Source organism: Aricia agestis, chromosome Z (genome assembly GCF_905147365.1).
Source record: "Aricia agestis chromosome Z, ilAriAges1.1, whole genome shotgun sequence".
Classification (NCBI taxonomy): Eukaryota; Metazoa; Arthropoda; class Insecta; order Lepidoptera; family Lycaenidae; genus Aricia; species Aricia agestis.
The window spans coordinates 39504614-39531679 of record NC_056428.1 but is presented as its reverse complement, the minus strand read 5'-3'; the positions used below and the strand labels follow the sequence as shown (position 1 = coordinate 39531679).

Below are 27066 nucleotides of genomic sequence, written 5' to 3'. Positions count from 1 at the left end.
TGGAAAAAATTCCAATTTGACTGATAGAAGGTTTTTTTCGCTATTTAATAACAAACAATAAGGATTCCTGACTACCCTTGGTTAAAACTAATAAGATTTAAATGGTTATAGTTACATTTATTCCTAACTTCACACTAGTCATGTTATGAATCGTCTGTATTTAAAGTATTAAAAGCTCTTGTGATTGGCCACCTAGCGAAGCTAGAAGCGATTTCGATAATAATTGGAAAAGAAATAGTTTTGTTATATAAATGTATGTTAAGGTATACAAAATTTGCAGTATGTAAGGTAATGAATATTATAATGTAACATAAACAAGGAATCCGCATAATTCAACAAGATATCAGAAGTTGGAGAAAAAAAAAGATACAAAATATAGTCCAAGGCCTAAACAATAAAATTATGTGAAGTCTTGAATCCCATATTCTATCTAAAATATATTTACTTACGCTTGTTAACTCAAATTGTCGACCAAATCAAAACTTCTGGTATCTTTCTACCTTGTATTTAGGACTTAATATTTTTCGATTGTAGTCCTTTTTCGCCAACATTTAAGTGTAAAATGCGGATAATTCAATAAACAATGTAATATCATCGTAATGCGACTTTTATTTAATTATTTATATTTTTTTACACATACCTAAGCTTACGGCATGCCACACAGACAGAATGTGTAGTGTGTAACAAAAAGAAACAACAATTTTCTTAACATTTATTTATTACAGTGAATACTTTGGTTTAATTTGACCATAAAATATAATAATTTACGTGAAATTATTATGTTCATGTATCAAAATACTTAACTGTAGATACACAACTTATATTTTACTATTCGTGGGTTAAGCTCATTATTTCTACTCAGTTTCGTTCTACACATATTAAACAAAAATATTATACACAATATAATACCTAAAATATACATAATATAATACCTGACCAACTGTTGAAAGTAAAAACAATGAGGTAATACTTGAAATTTCTTTAGATATAAGTAGTCAGTTTAATATGAGTAATAAAATATAGAAGTAGAATCGAAAAGGCGTGACAGATGTGCCAATAAAAACATATGGCTGGACAGATGAATGGATAAAGTCTAATAATCATAATATTGAAAGCAAAATGAATGAATGAACCTCATAAAAATACCATTCTAGTATGAAATTGTAGATATACAATTGATAAAAGTGGTCTTTATAGGGATATTTCGTACGTAGCCCCTTTAGCGTTGGCCCTTAGCCAACGCTAAAACTCGCGCGGGCGCACGCTCGCATGTGTACAAACGGAAAATAGTATGAGCAGCGCAGGAGCTTGCGACTGAGGGCGGACGCGGGCACGTTCGACTGCCCTGCGAGCACACGGCGCGGGCGCACGCTTTTCGCAATCGACGTTGTTTCCGTTGACGTCTTTTTGCCAAATAATAAATTAGTAAATAATCCATGGTAATTTACTGGCCACAACTGTACACGCTCGAGATAAAAATTATACTAAATAAGATTGGCGCACGCGACGGGTACCCGCGACGGTCTTCCGACGCGTGCGACCGCGCCCGCGTTCGCCCGTGTTTTAGCGTTGGCGCTAAATGGTGCACACAACTATCGTTCTTAACAATCTCAAACATTCGTATATCAAACTATAATAGTTATTTACATACACATCACTAATAAATACACGTGGAAGAAATATGGAAATCCCATTTAAAATGTCGCCTCTTATACTATAATTTTCTTTATACTAAAGTATCTTACGCGCCTCCTAAAATAAAGATAATATAGAATACACTACCATATAACCAATGGTTCGACGTGGAGCAAAATTGTAAGAATTTCCCCTCCAAATTTTTATGAGGCGAATTTGCCGGTATTTAAAACAGTTCCTAGTGTCCTCGTTAAAAATTCCTTAATACATTCGTATTAGAGAATATTTCCTTTATATTCTTTTCTTTCCCGCCTTAGGACATCTTTCCCTCCTTTCTCCTCCTTATTGGACCGTGTACTAAATGCACGAAGTGATCTCCTCCACATATGACGAGGGGAAGATACCGAAGGCTCCATTCAGGTCCCCGCTCCACCAAACGTCATCTTGTTTCTCGTATATGTTGATAATGTCACCTGTAAACGAATGGTGCTCAGCGTGAATTATAGAAGATCGCTATAAAAGGCGGGATTGTATACGTAAGTGAAATATTCAATAGATGGCGTTAGTTTGTATATGTCGTAGGATGATTTGATAAATCCGTGTTTTCGCGAAATCCCTAGAATTTTCGCGAAAATTCGATTTATCAAATCATCCTACGATGTCGTAGGATGATTTGATAAATCGAATTTTCGCGAAAATTTTAGGGATTTCGCGAAAACACGGATTTATCAAATCATCCTACGACATATACAACTAACGCCATCTATTGAATGCTCATGAACATCTTTCATCTGAATGATAAATTGTTAAAAAGTTTTTTCGAGAAATATTAGACGGACAAAATAGTCAATAACGGCTAATATTATATTCATTTCGCTAAGCAGACATAAAATTAAAATAATTATAGTATTACATAATATTATTCTGACAGTATTAAATTACGAATCGTCGCTTTGTGTTGAATCTAGACCTGTGAACTGAATCGACTTTAAAGTCTCTCTCATTTTAAATGACCTACCTGTTAACGTTATTAGTACTGACAAAGCGCTTATCGCGAAAAGCAGTGTCGCGTAGCAAAACCCCAGGGTACCTCTCTTCATTATTAAACATGTTTTTATACCCCAAATATTATGAGAAGGCCTTCAATCGACGCGACATTTGAGATATATCTCGACGGGTGCAAAGTGAAAAGAGTCATCTACAAAACAGCTACTTTTCAGGAGAGCGCATAATAGGAAAAATTAGCTCCCATTTTGTCAATATCAAATTTATTGAAATTTCTATCATTGCTTCATTATTTATGAATCCACATGTATATATTTTAATTTCTTCTAATAATGTTTACTTTACGAGATATTGTAGTTGACTTCATCTACATTGCGCTTAAAAATATGACAACTGAGTTAACTACCACTTGGTCGTTTCTACGTGGGGATTTAAAATTAGATTAAGTATTTTACCGATTACGAGTACGATTATCAGTAAATACGTAAAGTGTAAAACTTTATATTTTTAAAATACGCAGTTAATGACCGTTTTACATCTTAAACACAACAAATTCAGAACGTTTTTGCGTAGATATCTTTCTCTACGTTGTCGATTTGGTGCAAGGTGCACGATATTTTAGAAGAAAGTTTAAGTATGAAATATTAGCTTCGCTCGCGTGGAGTTTGAAAATCGCGTTAAATGCAAATATTCCTGTAAGCTCCTTTAGAAACATGATGTTTTTCCAAGAACAAAAGTAGCCTATGTTACTCTTCATCCTTTCAAATAAGTCTGCCAAAAACAATACGATTAGTTTTTTCGTTAGAGCGTGAAGGTAGGAAAAACAAAGAAATAAATAAACAAACACATTTTCCCATTTATAACATTAGTAGAGATTTACTTAGGAATCATTCATTTACTTTCGTAAAAATCGTAATTTCTCACAAGATAAATTAAATTCTGTGTCAATACTTTAATTCCTTTAAAACTAATTTAAAAAGTATTCAGTATCATTATCAGTACAGGAACTATGTTGTTAATTATTATAATTTAGGCAGAGGCTTATTAAGTCTTTGTACTTGGCACTCGTAATCATGATGGGTTCATTATAACATCATAAGCATTGCCGGACGTTTATGTACGATTCTTCAGAAAATAAAATGAATTTTTATTTCAACGATTTCTCAATTGCTTTTCACAATCACAGATATCCTAAAACCGGTCGAAGATAAGTTAATAGGAAAACTCAAACTACAGTTAAACTTGCAAATGCTGGAATATGATGTTTTGCAGGTTGCAATTTCCCATTTCTAGACTGATGTAATTGTTTGCCTAAATTTTGTCGTAATTTACGTCTCGTGTCTTTATCGCCTTTTCCTTAGATCAATACTGAACTGACGGCTTTTTATAGCGTTTAACGAGGAACGCGTAGAACATTCACTTGATGCCTCCACTGCCGAAGAAATATTAATGGTGTTGTCTTAGAAGATATACAGTTTGAAAGGGACAATATACGAGATTGCATGTATGAGTTAATAAACTGAAGCAGGTCATACATGGATGAAGTGATGAATTGTATTCTGAGGGTGTTCGCGTATTCGTTAATTTGCTGAGAATCTCTATTATTGACATCCAAATTTTCAGAATATTTTTTTATTTCAGACTGAGAGTAAACTTGTGTGACTGACCTAAAGTATTCCGATCATGGGGATTTATCTTACGAAGTTAGCTTAAGTATACTCATTTTGTCTTCAGCGGTGACTCATCAAGGTCCTATAAGATGTTCAATAACTTCATCGGGACCACACAGTATTTTGCTCGATAAATCTATCACTTATGTTCTGGAAACTTTCAACTTCTTAAAAAAGTCATTTTGGACTTTCTAAACATTAAACAACAGTAAAAAATAACAGTAGGAAATTAGAAGTCAATTAATATAGCTGACAATAAGAATTAACATAGATAGGTACTCATAAACATCACAAACAATACTAATTTACAAAAGTAAATTGAGACATCTAAATCACAATGGCAACGTAGAAAAAGCTATATGGCAGATAGCCGCTTATGCCATTTAGCATGATCCCCGCGCATCCCGCGTATAGACGACCAGCGGTAGTTATCAGCATCTACATCGTGCAATTTCACAATACAGGAGTAGATGTCTTCTTTTACGTTACAAAAGTATAAAAAATAAGGTGATATTTGAATTTTTGTTTTTGCTATGTTGTAGAACATGATATTTTAAGCTAGTTTCTACAAAAAAACAAAAATCTCAAAATTGCAGATGACTTTTTTTACTTTGCACCCGTCGATCTGAGAACCACACAAAACCTAAACTACTGTCTTAATAATATTATCTAACATCTTTTTCGCACTATGCAGTGTAGCCTTCAAAGACACGTTATAATGAAAAAAAATGTGTGTTACTCGGGGACAGCCGAGGTAAAGTTATTGTATAGAATTTTTTATTAACGCAATTATAATTTGCATACGTCTAGTAGAACGCACGCAAACACCGTCTGGTGTTACGTTTTTCGTTACGGAATTTCTGGATTTGGTCGCCGCGCTCAAAGGCTAAAAAAAGTTATGCAATAGCCTTATAATATTCTCTTATTTCTGCTAGGAACCTATGCTCACCTGGTGACAATGTGAGCTCATCATCCAACCTCGCCTCGTACGTGTACAGCGCGCGACATTTGCCGATGTACTTCACTTGTTCCGTCTCTGTGGCTGCGTACTCTGTTGAACTGTCGCTGCCAGATGAAAACTCGTCTGCAATGATTAAAGCAGAAGTAATATATAAAGGACATAAACGAAGTGGCAACTTACCAAAGCTTGATGATAAAGCTACGTCAACTAGGTAAGTAGTAATAAGAATACAGGATGTGACAAAACTAAGTGAGAATACTTTAGGGTGTGTACGTGAACACGTAGAGTACAGAACACTGTAGAGAGTTTACTGTGAAAGTAGCAGCGTTGAAGGACTAATTTTTTTTTTACTTTTGTATGGGCAAGCGCCCAGTTATCGTCACGAGTTTCCCCATACAAAAGTGATTTTTTTTTTATCTTTCAGCGCTGCTACTTTCACATTGAACTTTCTACGAGGAACATAAAGTATTATCACTTAGTTTTGTTACACCCTGTATTCTTTGTTGATATGAGTCCTTACTGTCAAAGTAAGCTAATGGAACTCTTGGTAGAGTTCCATTATGTACTATGGTCAATGGAAATGTTGCTTTATAGCTCTTTTGAAATTATTTAACAGCTCTTGTCTTATAAAGAAGTTGACAACTCCGTTGCTCCGAAATTCGAACGCGCGGGAACAGTACATTTTTCACAACAAACATTATCCAATGTCCTTTCCCGTGATACTATGTAATATGTATGGTATTAAAAAATCGGTTCAACGGTTTTTAAGCGTGAAGATGTAACATACTCACTTTCGCATTTAGAATATTTAGGGCCTGTATTACTCTCTGATAAAGTGCCGAATAGGTTATTCACATCTTTCTAGGCAGATTTTCCATACATCATCTGTCAAGTTAAGTGGTGGATAGTCTAGTCGGCACTTATCAGGAAGTGGTGAAACAGGCTCTGAGTATGGATGAAAAAATTACCGAAGTCACTATCCTGTTGATTGGACAACCCATCTCCGGCGCCTCTCTCAGTCCAGTCCAACGGACTCTCCGGTGGCGCTACAGGTTTCAAGGTCGGAGTCAGTTCCGGCGCGATCAGAGTCGGCGTGGACAACTCCGAGCTGATTGGAGTGGGTGGTGCGGATTTCGTATCATTCTTCCTGAACGATAGATGCTCTATCCTCAGTTTGCTGGACGCTCTGCTCATGATGGAGTCCCTTCTTTCTCTCTCTTCCCCCCCTGTGATACTTTTGGTCAGCGCGTTGTAGTTGGGTTGGAGGTTTTTGTTGACCTCGCTGTGGTAGTCCGCTTGGAGGTATGGTGGGACCTGAAAATTTTGCGTTTAGAGGACCTCTGCTCTGTGCTATGTAAATAAGACGGAAAGGCTCTACAGTTAGGTTGATTTTAGTGTTACGCGGACCGTCGGTACGGATCGCTCCGTATAGACCGATCTGTATGAGGTTTTAAGAAGTAATGCGAAAGGGTCCATTATTCTAAATTAGAACGCTTCTTAAAGCTTAATACAGATCGGTCTAAAGGAAGCGATCAGTACCGACGGTTCGCGTGACACTAAAACCAGCCTACATGTTTGACTATGATGGATAACTATTATTGCGCCACCTTTCTGCAGTATGAACAATTGAAGATTATGGGCAAATATAGACGAATATACCGCTCCGATTTCCATTTACCTTTAATATGCTCTGCTGCAAGCCCTGTTTATCCCGCACCACCTGTATGTGCGTGGCGAGCGGATGTTGCGCCACGGGCAGGTTGTCCAGATCGCTCAGACTTGACGTTATCTTGTATCGCACTGCCTCTAGATATGTGAGCATGGAACGCATCTGAAATAGAGGGTGATTGAATGGGTCTTTCAGTCAGAAGGTAGATTTTCCTTATAGATTTAGTATTATCTCAAAACCAGCTGAACAATATAGCGGCTATATACCCAGGATTTTAACTAGAGGGGGGGGGGGGGGGGGGGGCAGCATACCTGTTTCGAGAAGATGGTCGGTCTGGTATATTGAAACAAAAAATAATGAAACTTGACTTTTATTAATCGGACTGAAAAGATATTTTGCTTCCAACACTTCATTTTGCACAGAGTTTTTAATTCCCACTTGCCAGGAAAATTGACATATTTTATTTTGTCTACTAAGGGGGGGGGGGGGGGGGGGCTACCTGGATACGCCTATGTTGCCTTGATATACATAGTTATAATATCAACCTAACAATTTAAGTCCACTTAAAGTTTCACCATCTGTCTATTTTTCTACTATCAGTAAGGTTAATGCGGGCTGACCACGGGCTGACCATATTATGCTTAGTAAAGGAAAAAAGATGCATTTTCCGCAAACATCAACATAAAAATAGCTCCGGTTGTGCCTGGTCTCAATGAAACCGGTTACTGTCACCGGTGTACTTACATGGTATAGTTTATCGGCGACATTCTGTTGTGAGTCGTCGTTTCCGAAGGTGGGGGTTTGTTTGATCGCCATAGACAGTTTCTCGAGACCGTGCATGGACTTCCTCTCTCTCTCCGTATCTTGTTTCACTAGCTGAAGGATCTTGATTAATGCCTGAATAGGAGAGTTAAATATTTTGATAATTATCCATACGTCGTTGAGTCTGTTCTACACGATCTTCAAGACAAGAAACAGCGTAAGACAAGTTGCGGAAACTTGTGTCGGAGACCAAAATACAATTGAGCTGCTGAGAAATCGTAGTGAATACCTTAGCTTGTCTTTTTAAAGCATAAATATATTGCTATCTCGTTTCAGCAGTAGGTACGCAAATCGCAATACGCAAAAAGGTAAGGGACACGTTTCGACAGACAGAGAGTGTAGAGTCGCACTCAAAATACTTAAGTGATATTCTATTGGATAAACTGCTTGTTAAGAAGGTTTCTTACCTGCTTACGTCTCTCCTTGTTCATAGCGAGCGTGGTGTGTTCGCAGTAGAAGTCAGGTAACAACTGCTCGCTGGCACCAACAGGCGCGGAGCGGACACCGCGGACGACACGCATATCAACATTTGCGTTCGCTGTCTTGATCGGATTCACTAGGGTGTTTGTGGCCTGGAATTTGCATAATAGCTTGTTAATAAATTTATCTCTTATATTTATAGGTAAGTTCAAGATCTGATTGGATTTAATCCTGAAGGCTGGTCACATACTAGATCATTACTTATACATAATATTACTATCGACTTATCGAGTGTTATAAGGCGAATAGACTAAAGAATTCTTCATAGTTCATTCACTTTTCTTTAAGCAGCTATAATCTTTACACAATGTAAGCATTCGCTACTCACATTCTCTATTACTTCAGCAACCCTGATTAGAATTAAATAAAAGAGGAAACCCTGCAGATGGAAGAGGGAAGCAATCTAACAGTTGTTGATCTTTAACCTCTTGGTATTTACCTCAGCGAGTTGTGGTGGCACAGCAGCGGTCAGCCTGAGGTAGTAGTCTGCGGAGCTCTTCAGCTGGGCGAGTCGCTCCTCTTCCACTGACTCCAGCATACCAGCTCCCTTCACCACACTCGTTTCCCATTCTAACCTAGAATTTCGGTAGGAATTACAAGATGCTGCCTTCGTTCCACAAAATTTTGGATGTGTCTGAAGTGGTTTACTCCAATTTCTGTGGTTTAACTATGTTTAATTCATTGACAATAAGTTACTAAAATTCTTAAAGGATCATGAGATAAAGTGGTTTTAGGTATCCAATTAAAGCATTTTCAAAATTGCCTTGCTAGGTAAGAACGACTCATGAGTGAAACGATTCTTCAAAACGGGAAATAAGAGCAATTAAGTTTCCTTTTCAAAAATATCAGAATCACGATTTAGTATTTTTGGAAAAACATCCAAATCATCTAAATATAGAAGAAATGGCTACAACGAACCTCGCTCTTTCGGCTTGAACACAAACGTTATAATACTCCATTTCAGTCTTTTTTACAGCATCTTCCGTCTTTTTCTTTTTCACTTGTAGTTTCGCTACGTCCCTTTCGCTCGCCGCATTTATCCTCTCCGCCCTGGCCGCACTCAAAATAGAATGGGGAATATGTCCCATACTCGAGCTGCGTGACATTCGACTGTAAAAAAAATCATGGTAATGCAATTCCAAATTCGAATTGCTGACCCAACAAGGCGCGCAAAACGATATTCGAAATACGAATACGTCATTGACAGTTTTTTTTATAAAAAAAATCGCAAGCGCAATTGCAAAAGCAGGAATTCGCATAAAAACGCTAGCACGAAGGATCCTTCTGTTATACGAAACTCATATATACCTAATATCCAGAGAGGCGTCTTGTAGTTTCTCGTTTTCTCTCGCAGCGGCGTGGGACTGTCTTTTGGACTTCGCTTCAGCAGTTCTCCAATCGGAGAGTGTGCGTGTTGTTTTGTCCACATTGCCTTCGATCTGAAATATCGCGCAAGTAATTTTAAAAATTAAGAAAAATATGTTTCCATCCTAAAATAAGTAAAATTAAAAAAAGGTCAATTTTTCCCAGATCTGGGTTAAATAGTAAGTTGTAGAATATCATCTTGTCATTCGTATTTCTGAAAGAAACAACATGTTATAATATGACATCCCGGTTAACTCCAGATTCGTGCAAATGGGAAGAAACAAAACATCTATATGTAGAGACACTTAAGTTTTTGTGCGCCTTAAGAAAATGGATTATAAAGATTGTGGTTTTTATCGACAGTCTATAATTATAGCGAATACTTTCCAAGTCTACTTTCTTGACCATAATAATGAGTCGGATAAAAACTTGGGCGATGATCTTTATTTTCTTGATATTACTAGGATTCTTGCAGTGTTGTAACTACTTTCTTTCCTTTTCCCTACTTTACATTATTATAACTGATGTTTTAACTTTCACCCGGGCTTTACAGGAATACAATAGTGATTCATAATTTTATTCTTATTTCTTTACCTACTATATGGTGCACTCATGCATCTTTTTATTCGCTATATAGAAATAAACCCTAAAGAAACCGCGACAAATCCATTGCACTCTTATTTATTAAACTTAAATGTGACTGCTTATACTTATTTATGTTGTAGTTATGTGACTCACCTTTTTCCTCAATTTCATTTGATTATCTATGACATTTTTCATTGGTTTCACAAGCTCCTCCGACAAAGCATTCGCGTACGACCTGTAATAATTAAATCCGAAAGTTACATTTATTGTATAAATCGTACTTAAATTACCTTAATTAGATCAAATGAAACAAACACAAGACAACAAGTAACAGAGTCCCTACTCCCTAAACGCTTTTCTTAATCGCTTTTTTTATTTACAATCCCCGATCAAAATGTATGAAATTGACAAAAAGTCGACATTCGACTAATGTTCTTATGCCCTTACATCTTGATAAAAAATAAAAATAATAAATAAAAATAAAATAAAAATGTTTATTTGCGGACAACAAGATTTAGAGATTACATAAAGAAGCGGTAAAGAAAATGTTTTGGCTAAAGGGTCAGATAAAGTTGCAACGGATGTTGATATAGGAAATCGACACAAGATGTGCAAGATCTACTGTTATTTCATCTAGCTGTAAGCCGACCTACGGACACTGCTAGGGACCCGATTCTCAGTGGTCTTACCGACCGTGACAAAGTATGCGAATTGGGCCTCTGGTGTCTGATTTCAGTGAATATTATAATATCCTAAGATCCGACCATAAAATCCTGCGTGAATCGTTTTTTTCGATCAAATATATTTTAAAATAATCTTTAGAACGTATAGAATGGATTAATGTTGGGTTGCCTTGTTAAAAATAGCCGCAAGTACCTCTAATTGAGCAAAATGAAAGCCCGTAATACAAACTTGCGTGTATTCAATAGACAAATAAGAACTAAGAAGGAATGACATTGAGGAATGACAGGACCCTACGCATAAAAATAAAAACGCCTGTTAAATAAAAATTGCAATCTTGCGGGTTCTCGACGTCCTCAAATTCTCCCAGGCATAATAATTGTAGGCCTGAACATTTGTCCTAAACAAAAGTGATGGCAACCCCAGTTTGCGGCTATCGTGCAACTGGCAACCATGGATATTCGTGCACAAAATGCATAAAACTTTTATTTTGTATCAAAATTATTAAAAAAATCGTTGCTTTTTGATGAAGAACTATGTCTGTTTACGGGCTGGCAACCCTAGGTTGCGGTCGACTTAGAGCTGGCAACCATTTATACCTTATTTTGTCTCGTCATTTTCTTTCAAATGATGTAAAATTTACTGAAAAAAATATTCAAACTAATTGTGCATTTATCTCATGAACATTAAACTTAATTAGAGGTACTTGCGGCTACTTTTGACAAGGCAACCCAACATTAATCCATTCTATACGTTCTAAAGATTATTTTAAAATAAATTTGATCGAAAAAAACGATTCCTGCAGGATTTTACGGTCGGATCCAATGCTATAATATTATACCGCATTTATACATTCGCACGAATAGCGAGGCGAATCACGAGGCGAATGACGAACACGAATGTGTAAACAGTGCGCTCGCTATTCGCCTCGCACTTCGCCTCGCTATTCGTGGCATTCGCGTTGAGAGCGGTTTTTCGAGCGCGAATCAAAGGGCACGAATAGCGAATACGAACTTACTGTTTACACATTCGCCTGCATTCAGTTGACAGCTAGCGTCCGACCCTACAGGACGTACAGTACAAAGCCGACGTGCATAATATTTGACTGTACACTGTACTGAAAATAAGCCTATTTTTAGTACAGTGTATATTAAAAATGTTATCATGTTGTTATTATTATTATTATGTTATAGTACACTGTACAATGTTATTAGTTATTACAGTCGTTTCTTTTCTTATTATTGTATAAACTTATAAGTCATAATTTAAGATACTTACTTAGTAATGAATAATAACCTAATACTTTAGGGTGTGTACGTGTTCCTTGTAGAGAGTTCACTGTGAAAGTAGCAGCGCTGAAAGACGAAAAAATTTTTTCACTTTTGTATGGGGAAACTCGTGACGCTCGGGCCCTTGCCCATACAAATGTTTTTCGTCTTTCAGCGCTGCCACTTTCACAGTGAACTCTCTACAAGGAACACGTACACACCCTAAAGTATTATCACTTATTTTTGTTACACCCTGTATATAAAACACAATTACAATTAATAGATTTCCTAATATTAGGACAACATAATAATTAATAACATAAAAAATAGGGGTGGGCCGAAATTCGTTTTACATTCGGTTTAACCGAACTTCGGCAGCTTGAACCGAACTTCGTCATTCGGCCGAATTTCGGTTAGAATGCCGAACATTCGGCACTAAATATATTTACTTGCACGTATCTTAATAGAAATTAAATAAAAAAAACAAGATACTACAAGAACTAATAATACTCATTCATAGTCATTTACTTATTTGAATTAGAAAAAGTAATCATACATATTATGATAAACAAAAAACTTAAATTAGTCTTTTTAACGACCAGTCTCAAAAATCTTTGGTTAATTTAAACAAACTAAACACAAATTTAAACCACTCTTCTTACTTACCAAACCAGCCTTAGAAATCTTTCTTAATCAAAAAACAAATTTTACTGCCCTTCTCACCAAGTCTACGAAATCTCTCTTACTTAATCAAAAAACAAAAAATTCACTTTACTTTTACTTAACAAATGACTAACGGCAAAGTGCGGGCGGGGCACGTCTACTATATTTGCAGCAAGTGTGTAAACAAGTCACAACTCGAAAAGGCACGGCGAAATTGAACCGAAGTTCGGCCGAACTTCGGCCGAACATCGGCCGAATTTTTCATTTTTACCGAATGTTCGGCCGAAGTTCGTATTCGGTTCAAACCACATTCGGCCCATCACTAATAAAAAATGAAAAAAAAATACATAAATATCACCAGTGGGCAGTGTATGAGGAGCAATGAGCGTTTCCATGCGACAAGCGAATCTTGGCGCAACGAAGTCATCTAACGTCGTCATCATAGTATGTATGATATAGTACCTAAAGCGCTACTTTGGATTCTTCTCCCACTAACCTGTGTATCTCGGACCACTTCTCCATTTCTGCCGCCACATGTTTCCAAGCGTCCGCGCAGCTCCCCACACTCTCCTTGCAAGCCTTTCCCAACTTCGTTCCCAACTTCGCGAGGCATTTTGAGTAGTAGTTCTCCGCTTCTACCCTGTTGAACAACAGTTTTATTAACAAAACTAACAATGTCCCAATCCAGTGATCCAATTCAGCGCTAGATTGTTACTGGAATAAAGTAAACGGGCACTGAAATAAACTGACAATATGGCATTCCAGTGGATTCCAGTGCCCGTTTAATTTTTTTATGAAATAAGGGGGCAAGCGAGCAAACGGGTCACCTGATGGAAATCAACTTCCGTCGCCCATGGACACTCGCAGCATCAGAAGAGCTGCAGGTGTGTTTCGGCCTTTTAAGAGGGAATAGGGTAATAGGGGAGGGTTGGGAAGGTAAGGGAATAGGGGAGGGTAGGGAAGGGAATAGGGTAGGGATTGGGCCTCCGGTAAACTCACTCACTCGCTCACTTTTCTGTGAGCCCGTGGTATTTCTCCGGTCGAGCCGGCCTATTCATGCCGAAGCATGGCACTCCCATATTATTCCAGTTATAATCCATTAGGATTAGATCACGGGATTGAAATAATGTAAGTCGGCCATAAGAGAGGTTAATATTTTGTAGTCGGATATTAAAAAAGAAGAGGCTTATTAATCTTTATTTAAATAATAGTACCTGGATAACCGAGCTTTGCTCGGTATAGCAAACACTCATTGACTTCGTGTTACTTAATAACGCCATCTGCTGGTCGTTAAAACAATTAGTTGCTAACGAAATAGTATTATTATTCGCCAATAGATGTCAGGAAGAGTCATATTTTTCAGTTTATCGATTATCGATAAAACACGAATAAAAAGACATTTTCTGAAAATGATTTCTAGCTAGATCGATTTATCGCCCCTATTAGCTGAAAAGCTACTTTTATCCCGAAGAAGTACAGTAGGTACTGTTTTCGTGGAATAACAATGTAACGTTAAGCTCATAAATACACAAGCAATTGCAAACTTGAAACCACTTTTTCCTTAACAACCAGTTTTTACGTCTACTTAGTACAACAGGAAAATTAGCTTTATTGCAGTTTATGTTTTATTGGATCATCCTCACGGTGGTTTGCGACTCTTCTTTGTCGTTCTATTTGCTACAGATGATCGGTCTGCTCATAGTGATTTCCTTCTATTCTTGCAATCACTTTGCTACTGATGATCTGTCTGCTCATAGTGATTTGCTTCTACTCTTGCAATCACCTTGCTATTGATGATATGTCATCTATCTGCTCATAGTGATTTCCTTCTATTCTTGCAATCACTTTGCTACTGATGATCTGTCATTTGTCTGCTCATAGTGATTTGCTTCTACTCTTGCAATCACCTTGCTATTGATGATATGTCATCTATCTGCTCATAGTGATTTCCTTCTATTCTTGCAATCACTTTGCTACTGATGATCTGTCATTTGTCTGCTCATAGTGATTTGCTTCTACTCTTGCAATCACCTTGCTATTGATGATATGTCATCTATCTGCTCATAGTGATTTCCTTCTATTCTTGCAATCACTTTGCTACTGATGATCTGTCATTTGTCTGCTCATAGTGATTTGCTTCTACTCTTGCAATCACCTTGCTATTGATGATATGTCATCTATCTGCTCATAGTGATTTCCTTCTATTCTTGCAATCACTTTGCTACTGATGATCTGTCATTTGTCTGCTCATAGTGATTTGCTTCTACTCTTGCAATCACCTTGCTATTGATGATATGTCATCTATCTGCTCATAGTGATTTCCTTCTATTCTTGCAATCACTTTGCTACTGATGATTTGTCTGCTCATAGTGATTTGCTTCTATTCCTATTGCTTGCAATCACTTTGCTACTGATGATCTGTCATTTGTCTGCTCATAGTGATTTGCTTCTACTCTTGCAATCACCTTGCTACTGATGATATGTCATCTATCTGCTCATAGTGATTTGCTTCTACTCTTGCAATCACCTTGCTACTGATGATATGTCATCTATCTGCTCATAGTGATTTGCTTCTACTCTTGCAATCACATTGCTACTGATGATATGTCATCTATCTGCTCATAGTGATTTCCTTCTATTCTTGCAATCACTTTGCTACTGATGATTTGTCTGCTCATAGTGATTTGCTTCTATTCCTATTGCTTGCAATCACTTTGCTACTGATGATCTGTCATTTGTCTGCTCATAGTGATTTGCTTCTACTCTTGCAATCACCTTGCTACTGATGATATGTCATCTATCTGCTCATAGTGATTTGCTTCTACTCTTGCAATCACCTTGCTACTGATGATATGTCATCTATCTGCTCATAGTGATTTGCTTCTACTCTTGCAATCACATTGCTACTGATGATATGTCATCTATCTGCTCATAGTGATTTCCTTCTATTCTTGCAATCACTTTGCTACTGATGATTTGTCTGCTCATAGTGATTTGCTTCTATTCTTGCAATCACTTTGCTACTGATGATCTGTCATTTGTCTGCTCATAGTGATTTGCTTCTACTCTTGCAATCACCTTGCTACTGATGATATGTCATGTATCTGCTCATAGTGATTTCCTTCTATTCTTGCAATCACTTTGCTACTGATGATTTGTCTGCTCATAGTGATTTGCTTCTATTCTTGCAATCACTTTGCTACTGATGATCTGTCATTTGTCTGCTCATAGTGATTTGCTTCTACTCTTGCAATCACCTTGCTACTGATGATATGTCATGTATCTGCTCATAGTGATTTGCTTCTACTCTTGCAATCACATTGCTACTGATGATATGTCATCTATCTGCTCATAGTGATTTCCTTCTATTCTTGCAATCACTTTGCTACTGATGATTTGTCTGCTCATAGTGATTTGCTTCTATTCTTGCAATCACTTTGCTACTGATGATATGTCATCTATCTGCTCATAGTGATTTGCTTCTACTCTTGCAATCACCTTGCTACTGATGATATGTCATCTATCTGCTCATAGTGATTTGCTTCTATTCTTGCAATCACTTTGCTACTGATGATATGTCATCTATCTGCTCATAGTGATTTGCTTCTACTCTTGCAATCACCTTGCTACTGATGATATGTCATCTATCTGCTCATAGTGATTTGCTTCTATTCTTGCAATCATTTTGCTACTGATGATCTGTCATTTGTCTGCTCATAGTGATTTGCTCCTACTCTTGCAATCACTTTGCTACAGATGATATGTCTGCTCGTTTCATTAAAAAGCTCCAGATACAAATCATTCGCAATCTTCACATAGTTGAGGAAGTTTCTCAGATGTGTTGTAACATCATAATTGGACTGATTGTACATCTTAGGGCGACCGCTCACTTGAAAAAGACAGTCGCTTTATAATATTTTATATTTATAGTAGTCTAGTATTCTAGATGATGCCCACATGTCTGGAACTGTATATTTTTCCGCAAAAAAAACCATGCTTGGTCCTTTCCCGTCTTTCAAAGTGTCTCTATAGTCTATACAAAAGTTCAACTCAATCGTTTCAGCCACTTAAATTGTAAGTGTATAGAGGTATGACATAAAGGTCTTTATAAAATTATATTCTATAAATTTGAAAGCAAACTTTGTTATTATATGTTTTGATGTTTGCAGACTAAAGTTTAGTAATGTTTTTTGTGGAAATCGCCTTGTAAACATATAAAGCAGCGTTTACTTAAGAGCTCACCTGACTCCAAAAATCAAACATCGTCCTCTCTTCACACTCACGCCCGTCTTTCATATGCCAGGTGAAAAAGGACGGCGCGGAATCATCGCCGAGTTAGTTTTACTTGAATAAAAGACGAACTATAATGATTATGAAAAAAGTGTTTTGAGCAAATTTAGGTTTTATCAATACCTTTTTAGATATTAAAAAATATTAAAGAAAAGACAGCAAACTTCGAAGATCCAAGCAAAAATGTGTCTAAAACAAGGTTTTTTGTAAAAAAGAAACTATCGAGCATTTTTTGAGTAATCGTGTTTTCGTCTTGAGCATTTAATCTTTATGAACTGAAGTTACTTGTGTCAAAAAATCAGTTTTCTAGACCTTACAGATTTTGAGATCTAGGTTAATGTATGTAGTCAAGTTAGGGTCATATGGGCTCTTAAACGACAAAACTGCCTTTAACCCGTCGATCGTGGAGAAGCGAGACACAATAGATATTCTATTGGGTCTCGTTCACCGGTGAGCGTATGGGGCTTGATGAATTAAGCAACAAAATATACAAGCATATTAAAAACTGTCGCAAAAAAAACAGTACTCCATACTACTGTCGAATGATTGTCGTGTTCCAACTTCCAAGTGAGCGGTCGCCTTTACATTTTACATCATTATATCAAAGAGAGGTCAAAGGCCGCATTTGGACACAGATTTTGCAATTAAGTACATTTTAAAATATACTTAATAATTATGCATACATTTTGTTTTAAATACGTTTTGTTTAATTTATGCTATAATTATACTTTTGTAATACAAATGTACAAATACCTACACAGTACACTAGATTTTTGTAATCTGTGAGAAATACCTAGTTAATTAATGGATAAGGTGGCTGACCCAATTTGAACTAGACAGCTAAGTTTAAACTTAAGTTTTACTGAATTATTTGAATTAAGACTTATTACTGTTCAGAAACTTTGGTATAAGCCTCTATAAAGGCTTAATAAATGAAGATTAGGAAAAGAAAAACTAATTCTAAGTTGGTTTCGTTTTATACATTGCAAAAATTGATATTTTTTCTTGGCTAGAGAGTGTTAACTTCACGCGTTTACTTTATCATTTAATACGAGTGATTCACTGCCTCGCGAACAGTCTCAAATTGTGCTATGAGGGCAGCTAAAATATTGGTCTACTTGGCGACATACCAAGTAGGTAGGTACTAGGTGTCACGGCCTCAGTCTATATTATACAACGTAAACAAAGTAATATAATGTAAATATTTAGTCTGTAGTTTTAGTAAAAGAATATTGAAAGCACTGAAATTAAGTTAAAAATGTGGCACTATAACACAATAACTGAAAAACATATACATGCGTAAATACAGAGCCTCTACAATAGGAAATTTGAGCAAAATCCGTTCTGTACTTTTTGTGTGAAGTATCTTAATATTAGTATGATGCAACGCACCTGCAGGTCTTCTAATGTTGTGAGAGTCCATGGGCGACGGTGGTTGCTTTCCATTAGGTGACCCGTTTGCTCGTTTGCCCCCCTTGTTTTAATATTTATTATTTACCGTCACCGAAATCGGTATATTTTCCAATTGGCTTTCAATCTATAGTCTATACATTATAGAAGGTATATATATACAGGGTGTAACGTGTTCACTGTGAAAGTAGCAGCGCTGAAAGACCAACATTTTTTTTCACTTTTGTATGGGGAAACTCGTGACGCTCGGGCCCTTGCCCATACAAAAGTGAAAAAAATTTTCGTCTTTCAGAGCTGCTACTTTCACAGTGAACTCTCTACAAGGAACACGTAGACACCCTAAAGTATTATCACTTATTTTTGTTACAGCCTGTATATATATATATATATATATATATATATATATATATATATATATATATATATATATATATATATATAAAGTTGAAGTATTTAAACTATCAGTTTCATTGTTGTCAATCTATAGTCTATCTGGGAGCACGGTAGTGCTCCAGCCAAGCTTTTTAGCAAAGGCACGGCCGTAGCATACTTTTCTTGAAGCGGTTCGCGGCTTTTTCACAGCCCCTTTATCTTCGACGTTAACAAAGCTAGGGATTTAGAATTTCGGTGACTAGGAGCAAGTATTAAAACTAGCTAAACCTCCAAATTACATAACATTTCGATAAATAGTTTAATAGTTACGGATGATCAAAGTTACTACATTTTGTCACTCACTGACTGACAGATCATCAAAATTCTAAGGTACTTCTAGCAGACTTAGAACCTTGAAATTTGGCAACAAGGTAGGTCGTTATTCATAATGAAAGGAAAAATTATGAAACTGGCCAAGTGCGAGTCGGACTGGCGTACATAGGGTTCTGTACCGTAAATTTGTATGGGAGCCCCCCTTAAATCACAAGTTTATGTACTTTTTATTACTTATTATTAAAGTTGAAATACAATTAAGTATTTTCAGAAATTTTCAAAAACCTTACTTTTACCATTATGGATATGGAGCAAAAAAGGACAAAAAAACGTGTTTGTTGTATGAGACCCTCGATTAATAATTTATTTTATTTTAGTTGGACTATTAGCTTTTATAGCGACAACAAAAGTACATAATTTGTAAAAATTCTATTGCGGTTCTCGATATCAAGCCTCGTGACACACGGACGGACGACAGACAGACAGCGAAGTCTAGACTCATTAGGAATAGGCTTCCGTTTTCATCCTTTGGGCAAGGAAACCTAAAAACTGAAAAGTATAATGTAACTTTATTAAATAAAAGAAAATATTTTTATGTTTGTGGCTTTGCAAAAACATTAAAAATGAGTTTCGACTTCATAATAATTATTTTACGTACAAAAGGAAAAATAGTGTTAACAAAGTTAACAATGAAACTATGATAATTAAATTCGATTAAAATATAAATGAAATCAGAACTGCGAATTACGACACTCCATACATTTTTATACGTGGGAGAGCCATGCTTCGGCATACGTGGGAGAGCCATGCTTCGGCTATACGTGGCACGAATGCTTCGTTTGTCTTCAAATTGTTGTCAATCTATAGTACATTATACGAAGTATAACTATCAGTTTCATTGTTGATAGCATTTCTAGCAGAAAAGCTGTAAAATCTTATCAATTGGGGACGAATAGCTAGTGTTATCGCATTCACATTGTGTAACTGTTACAAAAATAGTGATTACTTTTCCTTTATTTATGAATCAGGTTAAAATATAATCAACGTTAGCCCACGACAGTTTTAAACAAGCGATAACGAACATGAAAAGGGGCCTATATTCGTGTGTGATAAGTGATTGCCTCTACATAAATAGAGAATCTACATAGATTCTGTATTGTGTATGTATGTGTTTTGTGTATAGGGATTAGGATAGGGGACCTATCAGACAGAGAACGGTCACACTGTCCGTTCAAGCGGTCAGTTTTGCGTTCATTGTGTTGTGCTACGTTACATACTCACACAGGAGGCGTTCTGACCGCGTCAAAATTGCTCCTGTCACCTGTGCGACTGACCGCTCGAACGCTGAATGTGAATGCAGAACGCTTGAACTCGTGACCGAACTCTACTGATAGGTCCTAAGATAGAAAATCGCGATCCATATGTTACTTTACACAAAGATCTCTAAGTATATACATGTTAATGAAAGCCTGTGTTGTCCATCTTTGGCCGCGATAGATTCGAGATTTAAACAATAGCTGAATTGGCCTTTAAATTAATCAAAACAAACCTCTCTTGTAGAATCGCCGCCAATTCTTTGCTGAAATCGCTCCCCTGCTTCACGTACCGTCTCAACTCTTCAAAACCATTCTGCGCCTGAAATAAAGGATAAGAATAAGAAGCTCGAACACATATGACATAACATCATCTAGGGCGCGATCTAAGGAGGGGAGAGCCGAGCCGTCCAGCTTTGTGAGTAAGCCCTCACAAAGCTGGACTTTTAGCTAGTAAATTAAATAGTGATATTTTTTTATAGTACCTGTACAGTGATAACAATGACGACGTAGGATGATATTAAGTTTATTGATGAAGAATAATGAAACAATGATCATGACGAAGTAAAAAAGTGAATAAATATTATTAATTATTATTGGTATGCAAACCAATTAATTATGTTAATATTTATCACTTTTTTTAAATTATAAAGACCTCGTGTACTTAGTAGAGATTAACAATATTAACTATGTTTACTTGCACGTGTATATTTTTAAGTCAAGAAAAAATGGACCCATATTGATAATTTTCTAACATCCGTAATCCATTTAAATTAACGCTCAACAAAGTTAATTACACGAGTCGGCTAGCATAACCAACAAACAGGATATAATATTAATGCAATGTTTTCACACTAGAGGTAGCACCAGCACAATCAGAGTACAATAAGTTTTGACCTTATAAAAGTCAATGGTTTTGAACTTTTGACCGACGCGACGTCAATATTTTAATATGACAACGACATGTCGGATTTTGGTTGGATTTTCCTTTAATGTAGTAACACCCTCTGCTCAAGGACGTCGCCAGCCGATGGCGCAGGGGGGGGGCAAGTTGACTTTACCTACTACAATTCATACTTTTCTCATTCTCTACGAAGGAGAAAAGTAGGTATGAATTGTAATTTGTAGGTAAAGTCGACATCACATGAAGGTTTTCACTTGTACTGCGAGCCTTACATCTACAGTGATTGTAAAAACAGTATCTTAGTACTATATAATAAAAATACTATATAAATATATATTCTGTGACAGTACAGAGTCCAATGTGTAAAGCTACGAGCACGAGCTCTTGACTATGCAATAATAACATTGTATTTTTTTTTAATTATCAGATTTTAATTTATAGTGGTCGTTGTTTGCATTATATTTGGCAACTTTTTTAGAATCTCTAGGGGGGGGGCAGCTGCCCCTCTTTGCCCCCCCCCTGGCGACGCCCTTGCCTCTGCTACGACCTTTCCATTCCCTTCCTATAACCCATCAAAATTAACGATGACGAAAGTCAAATTTCTCATAACACATAATAATATATGACGATGATAAAGCGAGTGTTACCCAACCGCGATAAATCGCACACACTTTCAATGTGCTGTCTCTCTTATACAAGAATCTCGTAAGCGTTTCTCTTGGCGTGTGAGATTTCTTTATTTGCAATGTAAAACACCTATTAGAGTGCTGGTAAAAAAGCTAAAAGTAATCGAATGCACGCAATTGCACCTTACGGATGATTAACTAAAAGCTTTTTAACCGACTTCAAAAAATGAGATTATCAATTCGACCCGTGTGTATGTAATATTTCCAGAACTGCCCAGTTTTGGTTATTATGATGGTTTATATAGGGAATTTCAATTCTTAATTATGTACAATTTTGAAGTCGCTTAATGAAAATTGAAAATTCAATGCTTCTATAGCTTGGTCGCACGAGTGAAGGAGACAAGTAGCGACTTGTCTCTTTACGCCATTAAAATATGTAATTAAATAAACTAAGGGAAGCCATAGGGTACTGAGATACAGCCACCCTTCGCCAACATGGAATATTACGCAAAGTCCGATCGGAGTAATAATCCGACCAAAATCCGTTGCGCACGTCATGTCAGAATATTGAAAGAAGCGTTGTCGAACAAAACTTTTTTTACTTTATCTGCTTGTGCTGCCTCTAGTGAGAAAACATTGCAGTAATTATGTCTTATTGCTTCTGGTTTACTTTCAATATTTGGCCTTAATTCACTGATTGACCTAGCTCATAACAATGAGCTTTAGAAGAAAGTTAATAGATAAACTTGTAAACGCGTTACTGCGAAAGCTCAATGATCGATTAGATCTATGTTTAATTATAACGATACCATCTTATTACCAGCTATTTAGTAGTAATCATTTTAATCCATACAGATTGGTTCAACAACAAAGAGTAGAGTAAAGATAGATATGCCTTCACAAGGATAACAAAACTCAGGATAATAAAATGGAGCTACGTTTTTTTGACAGAAACATCTATTTAACATCAATTTCACACTTCAGATGTCAAAATGGCCCCAAACATCAGAGTTGTCCCATTTTGGGCCACGCTTTTCGCCTCCATTTCTTATCTATTATTATTATAAGGACCGTGAGGTAAAGATACTGGGTACACCGTAGTCCGTACGTCATTATTATAATATTTTATTTTATTTTTGTAAGGTTGTTTCAGAAGTTTTAAAACGTTTCGTCGCGCATCGTACCAGATATCTACACATAAGTATACACAGTCTTTGTCTCGTGTCTATAATAGTAACCTTAATGTGCCGTATCTAATTGCTACTCTATGGCAGTAATCTATTTCTCGTGAATAATTCTCGTCACAAAACTCGATCGCCGGGTCACGCGCGCAACGGTATCCATCAATGACTTTCCTAACACCACCACATGGTAATTCCAACCTTAAGTTAACTCATTAAGGTGTAAATTAACTCGATGCTTACGCATGAATTAAACCGAGTTACGTTTTCTACGGTGTTCTGAATTGGACTTTAAGTTGAGGTGTTAAGGTGTAGATTAAGTTGGTGGGGACGAATGATTTAAATGAAGTTACGTTTCCGTCAGGGGAAGCGATGATTTGTACATAGAATGTGCAACGCTCAGACAGGATATGGGAAAATCATTAGCAACGATATCTCTATAATGTGTGACCAGACTAACGGAAAACGCTGTAGCCTATAGTGTTTGTAAGCACTATACTGCAGAGTGCAGTCACTAGTCAGTGAGTAGTGACTGACTAGTGACTTGAAAGATTAAGTTGTCTGTAAGTTACATTCTGCTGTCTTCTGGACTTTTTGGACTCCTCAAACAAACTCCTCAAAGAAAATGCAGAGATCAGAGACATGGATCGGCAAAAATCATCAATGCATTTAAAGGGTACTAAAATCTTTTGCTGGGTCAACACTTTTAAAAAAATATAATTTTGTGCTTCTAGACATAAAAAAATCGGCCAAATGCGAGTTAAACTCGCTCACGAAGGGTCCGTACCTCAGTTGAGCAAAAATAGGCTGAAAATTGTGTTTTTTTCCCTTAATTATTTAATTGATTTAAATTTTATTATTGATTATTAAAGTACAAATATAAAGTCTGAGTATTTTGTCCATATTTCAAGTGCCTATGTGTTGCAGTTATTGACATTGAGCAAAAAATAGCAAAAAATCACGTTTGTTGTTTGGGAGCCCCCGTTAAATATTAATTTAAAAAAATATATAATAATTTTGTGCTTATAGACATAAAAAAGAGCTTAAGTCTTATATAACTCACTACGTTACCTGAAACCAATTCAGAATTTTGATGACTATTAAACCATAGATGGAAGAACTTTTTTTTTGTATAAAAGGAGGCTTTTAGGACTGGAAAATTATTTGAAAAAAACTGTGCATTTTATGGTTAGCCAGGTGATGAATTAGATAAGTTACAAGGTTTAGAGCCTGTTTCACCACTTCCTGATAATGTGCCGGAGAGGTTATCCACAACTTTTTTGACAGATGCTTCATAGTTCATACTATCTGTCAAGTTAGTTGTGGATAGCCTATCCAGTATCCGGCACTCATCAAGAAGTGGTGAAATAGGCGCTTATTCAAATTATAAGGGAAAAAAATGAGTACCTACTTAAATGTCCGTATAGTTATAGTATAGTTATCGTGTTCTTCCGCTCACATCTTTAACTGTGAACAACTACAGTCTACAGGTCATTACTACACTAATGTGCTAGCGGTCGTGCCACTAGACTGACCCACATGGTCGCCATTGATACGCGCATATCGGGTATACACTATCTATATACGCACTGTAGCCTGAAGTGAAAACAACATATTCCGGTGGGAGAGATGTGATGATTAAGAGCAACGTTGATACTATGACTATATCCACAGCCGAACGTATAACCTCCTCCTTTTTGGAAGTCGGGTCAAAATGTTACTACTAACACTACAATAGTGCTTATCAATGTGTCTTAAGTAAGTACTAGCTATTTGACCGAGCTTTGCTCGGTATTCGATGAAAATGATTCCTAGCTAGATCGATTATATATATACAAGAATTGCTCGTTTAAAGATGTAAGATATTATTAATAGTATTTGGACTTTTTGGTAAAAAAGTTTATTTGCATCAAATAGGCTCCGAAACTACATTGACTGATAGTAGACCACAGTGAAGAACTTAGGATAGTTTTGTCGAAAATGTACGATTACTGCTGATTTTAAGTGGCGTGTAAAACTCCCTGTTTCACCACTTCCTGATAAGTGACGAATAAGCTATCCACCAATTAACTTGACAGATCAAATATGGAGAGTCTGTCAAAAAAGTCGTGAATAGCATATTCGGCACTGGCTTCTTTATAGAAGCGCCGATCAAAATGTATGGAATATACATAAGCGTTCGATATTAATATGAAGTTGACGTTCGACTCGTGTAACGTCAATTCCATACATATTGATTTTGAGAGATTTGATACATTTGATTACAAGAAAACGTCTTGGGTAAAGGGTATATTTCAACAAGTTCAGTGACGAGTTAGGTTGATCCGCAATTATTTAAGTGTATACAAATAAAGAAGTCTTAATATGTACGACAGATGACAAAAATGGTATCACGAGCAGTACCGTGGGAATCGCAACCCGGGAACCAGTAACCACAGCCGGAAACCCGTTCGGTTTTTTCTTAAAGCTTTTCACTTTAGGAGCGTACTGTACGAGTGTAATTGCTTTTATTAACGGACTTCAAAAAGAAGGCTCTCAGTCCGATCTGTGTAAATGGACTCTTAAATAATCGGCCAAGTGCGAGTTGGACTCGCGCGCGAAGCGTTCCGTACTGTTGTAAAGCAAATAATTGTCTTTTTTTCTATTATAGCGTTTGTGTGATATACAGACAGACAGACGGATAGACAGACGAACAGACAGATGGACAGACATCGAAGTCTCAGTAATAGGGTCCCGTTTTTACCCTTTGAGTAAGGAACTCTCAAAAAGGCTTGAGCTGTATCGTTTATAGATGTTTGTCAGCCATTTTATCAAAAATGGCTCATCTTATTTGGATGGGGTTTTTACTATTAAATAAAGCAGTTACTAGGCATGGTCTTTGTTCTACAAGTCTTGGAGCTCTGATGAAGATCTTCGGTGATAAGCGACGAAGAGTGAGACCAAGTAAAGAGCGCGACCAATCACGCGCCCTTTTTTAAAAGCCCTTCTACACGTTGTACATGATAGATACCTCCATGATGGATAACCATGATTGTCAAACATGCACAATAGTGTTCCCACATAAGCAATCATCAACGAATATGCCAATCTGGCATTTCGTAATCGCTTGTAATAGACCAGCACGGGCCAAAGTTGAAAGGCCGCTATTCTGTCTGTAGAGACTAGAGATAGATAGACAAGTCAACAATAAACATTTACATAAATCTATTCGTTACCGGTTGTGTTGAAAGGGTCAAGGCATGGCAAATGATGTTTTAACTAACAGGTATTATGTAACCAACTATCATAATCATCGTTATATCAATCGAATAAAAGAAAGAAATTTTGAAATCTTATAATCAATCCATACTAATATTATAAATGCGAAAGTGTGTCTGTCTGTCTGTCTGTCCGTCTGTCTGTCTGTCTGTCTGTTACCTCTTCACGCTCAAACCGCTGAACCGATTTTGCTGAAAGGCATGGAGATACTTTGAGTCCCGGGAAAGGATACTTTTTATCCCGGAAAAATGTACGGTTCCTGCGCAATAAACGAATTTTGGCGCAACAGGTGCGGGTATCATCTAACTATATGGATTGGTACTCTTTCTCTCTAGTTTAAAAAAATTAAATCATTTGTAAATTGCTAGCGGGAAATCCTACTTCCTACTAATATTATAAAGGCGAAAGTTTGTTTGGATGTATGGATGTATAGATGTATGGATGTGTGGATGTGTGGATGTGTGGATGTGTGGATGTGTGGATGTGTGGATGTATGGATGTTTGTTACTCTTTCACGCAAAAACTACTGAACGGATCTTAATGAAACTTTACAATAATATAGCTTATACATCAGA

The 27066-nt window shown here is 36.7% G+C and overlaps 1 protein-coding gene across 2 annotated transcripts in view; it reads right to left on the bottom strand.

Annotated features, from left to right (window-relative positions):
* Positions 1 to 1789: 1789 nt before the first annotated feature.
* LOC121738675 (nostrin) overlaps positions 1790 to 27066 on the bottom strand; it is an 85301-nt gene continuing 60024 nt past the window's right edge. For both annotated transcript variants that reach the window (XM_042130890.1, XM_042130891.1), the window contains 12 exons: positions 20759 to 20844; positions 13301 to 13444; positions 10346 to 10427; positions 9551 to 9681; positions 9161 to 9352; positions 8682 to 8817; positions 8170 to 8334; positions 7685 to 7837; positions 6950 to 7102; positions 6240 to 6585; positions 5260 to 5394; positions 1790 to 2108 (listed from right to left, as the gene is read on the bottom strand). In XM_042130890.1, coding sequence (XP_041986824.1) covers positions 1993 to 2108; positions 5260 to 5394; positions 6240 to 6585; positions 6950 to 7102; positions 7685 to 7837; positions 8170 to 8334; positions 8682 to 8817; positions 9161 to 9352; positions 9551 to 9681; positions 10346 to 10427; positions 13301 to 13444; positions 20759 to 20844 — 1839 coding nt within the window. In that variant the 3' untranslated portion in view covers positions 1790 to 1992. The remainder of the gene's footprint in view (positions 2109 to 5259; positions 5395 to 6239; positions 6586 to 6949; positions 7103 to 7684; positions 7838 to 8169; positions 8335 to 8681; positions 8818 to 9160; positions 9353 to 9550; positions 9682 to 10345; positions 10428 to 13300; positions 13445 to 20758; positions 20845 to 27066) is intronic.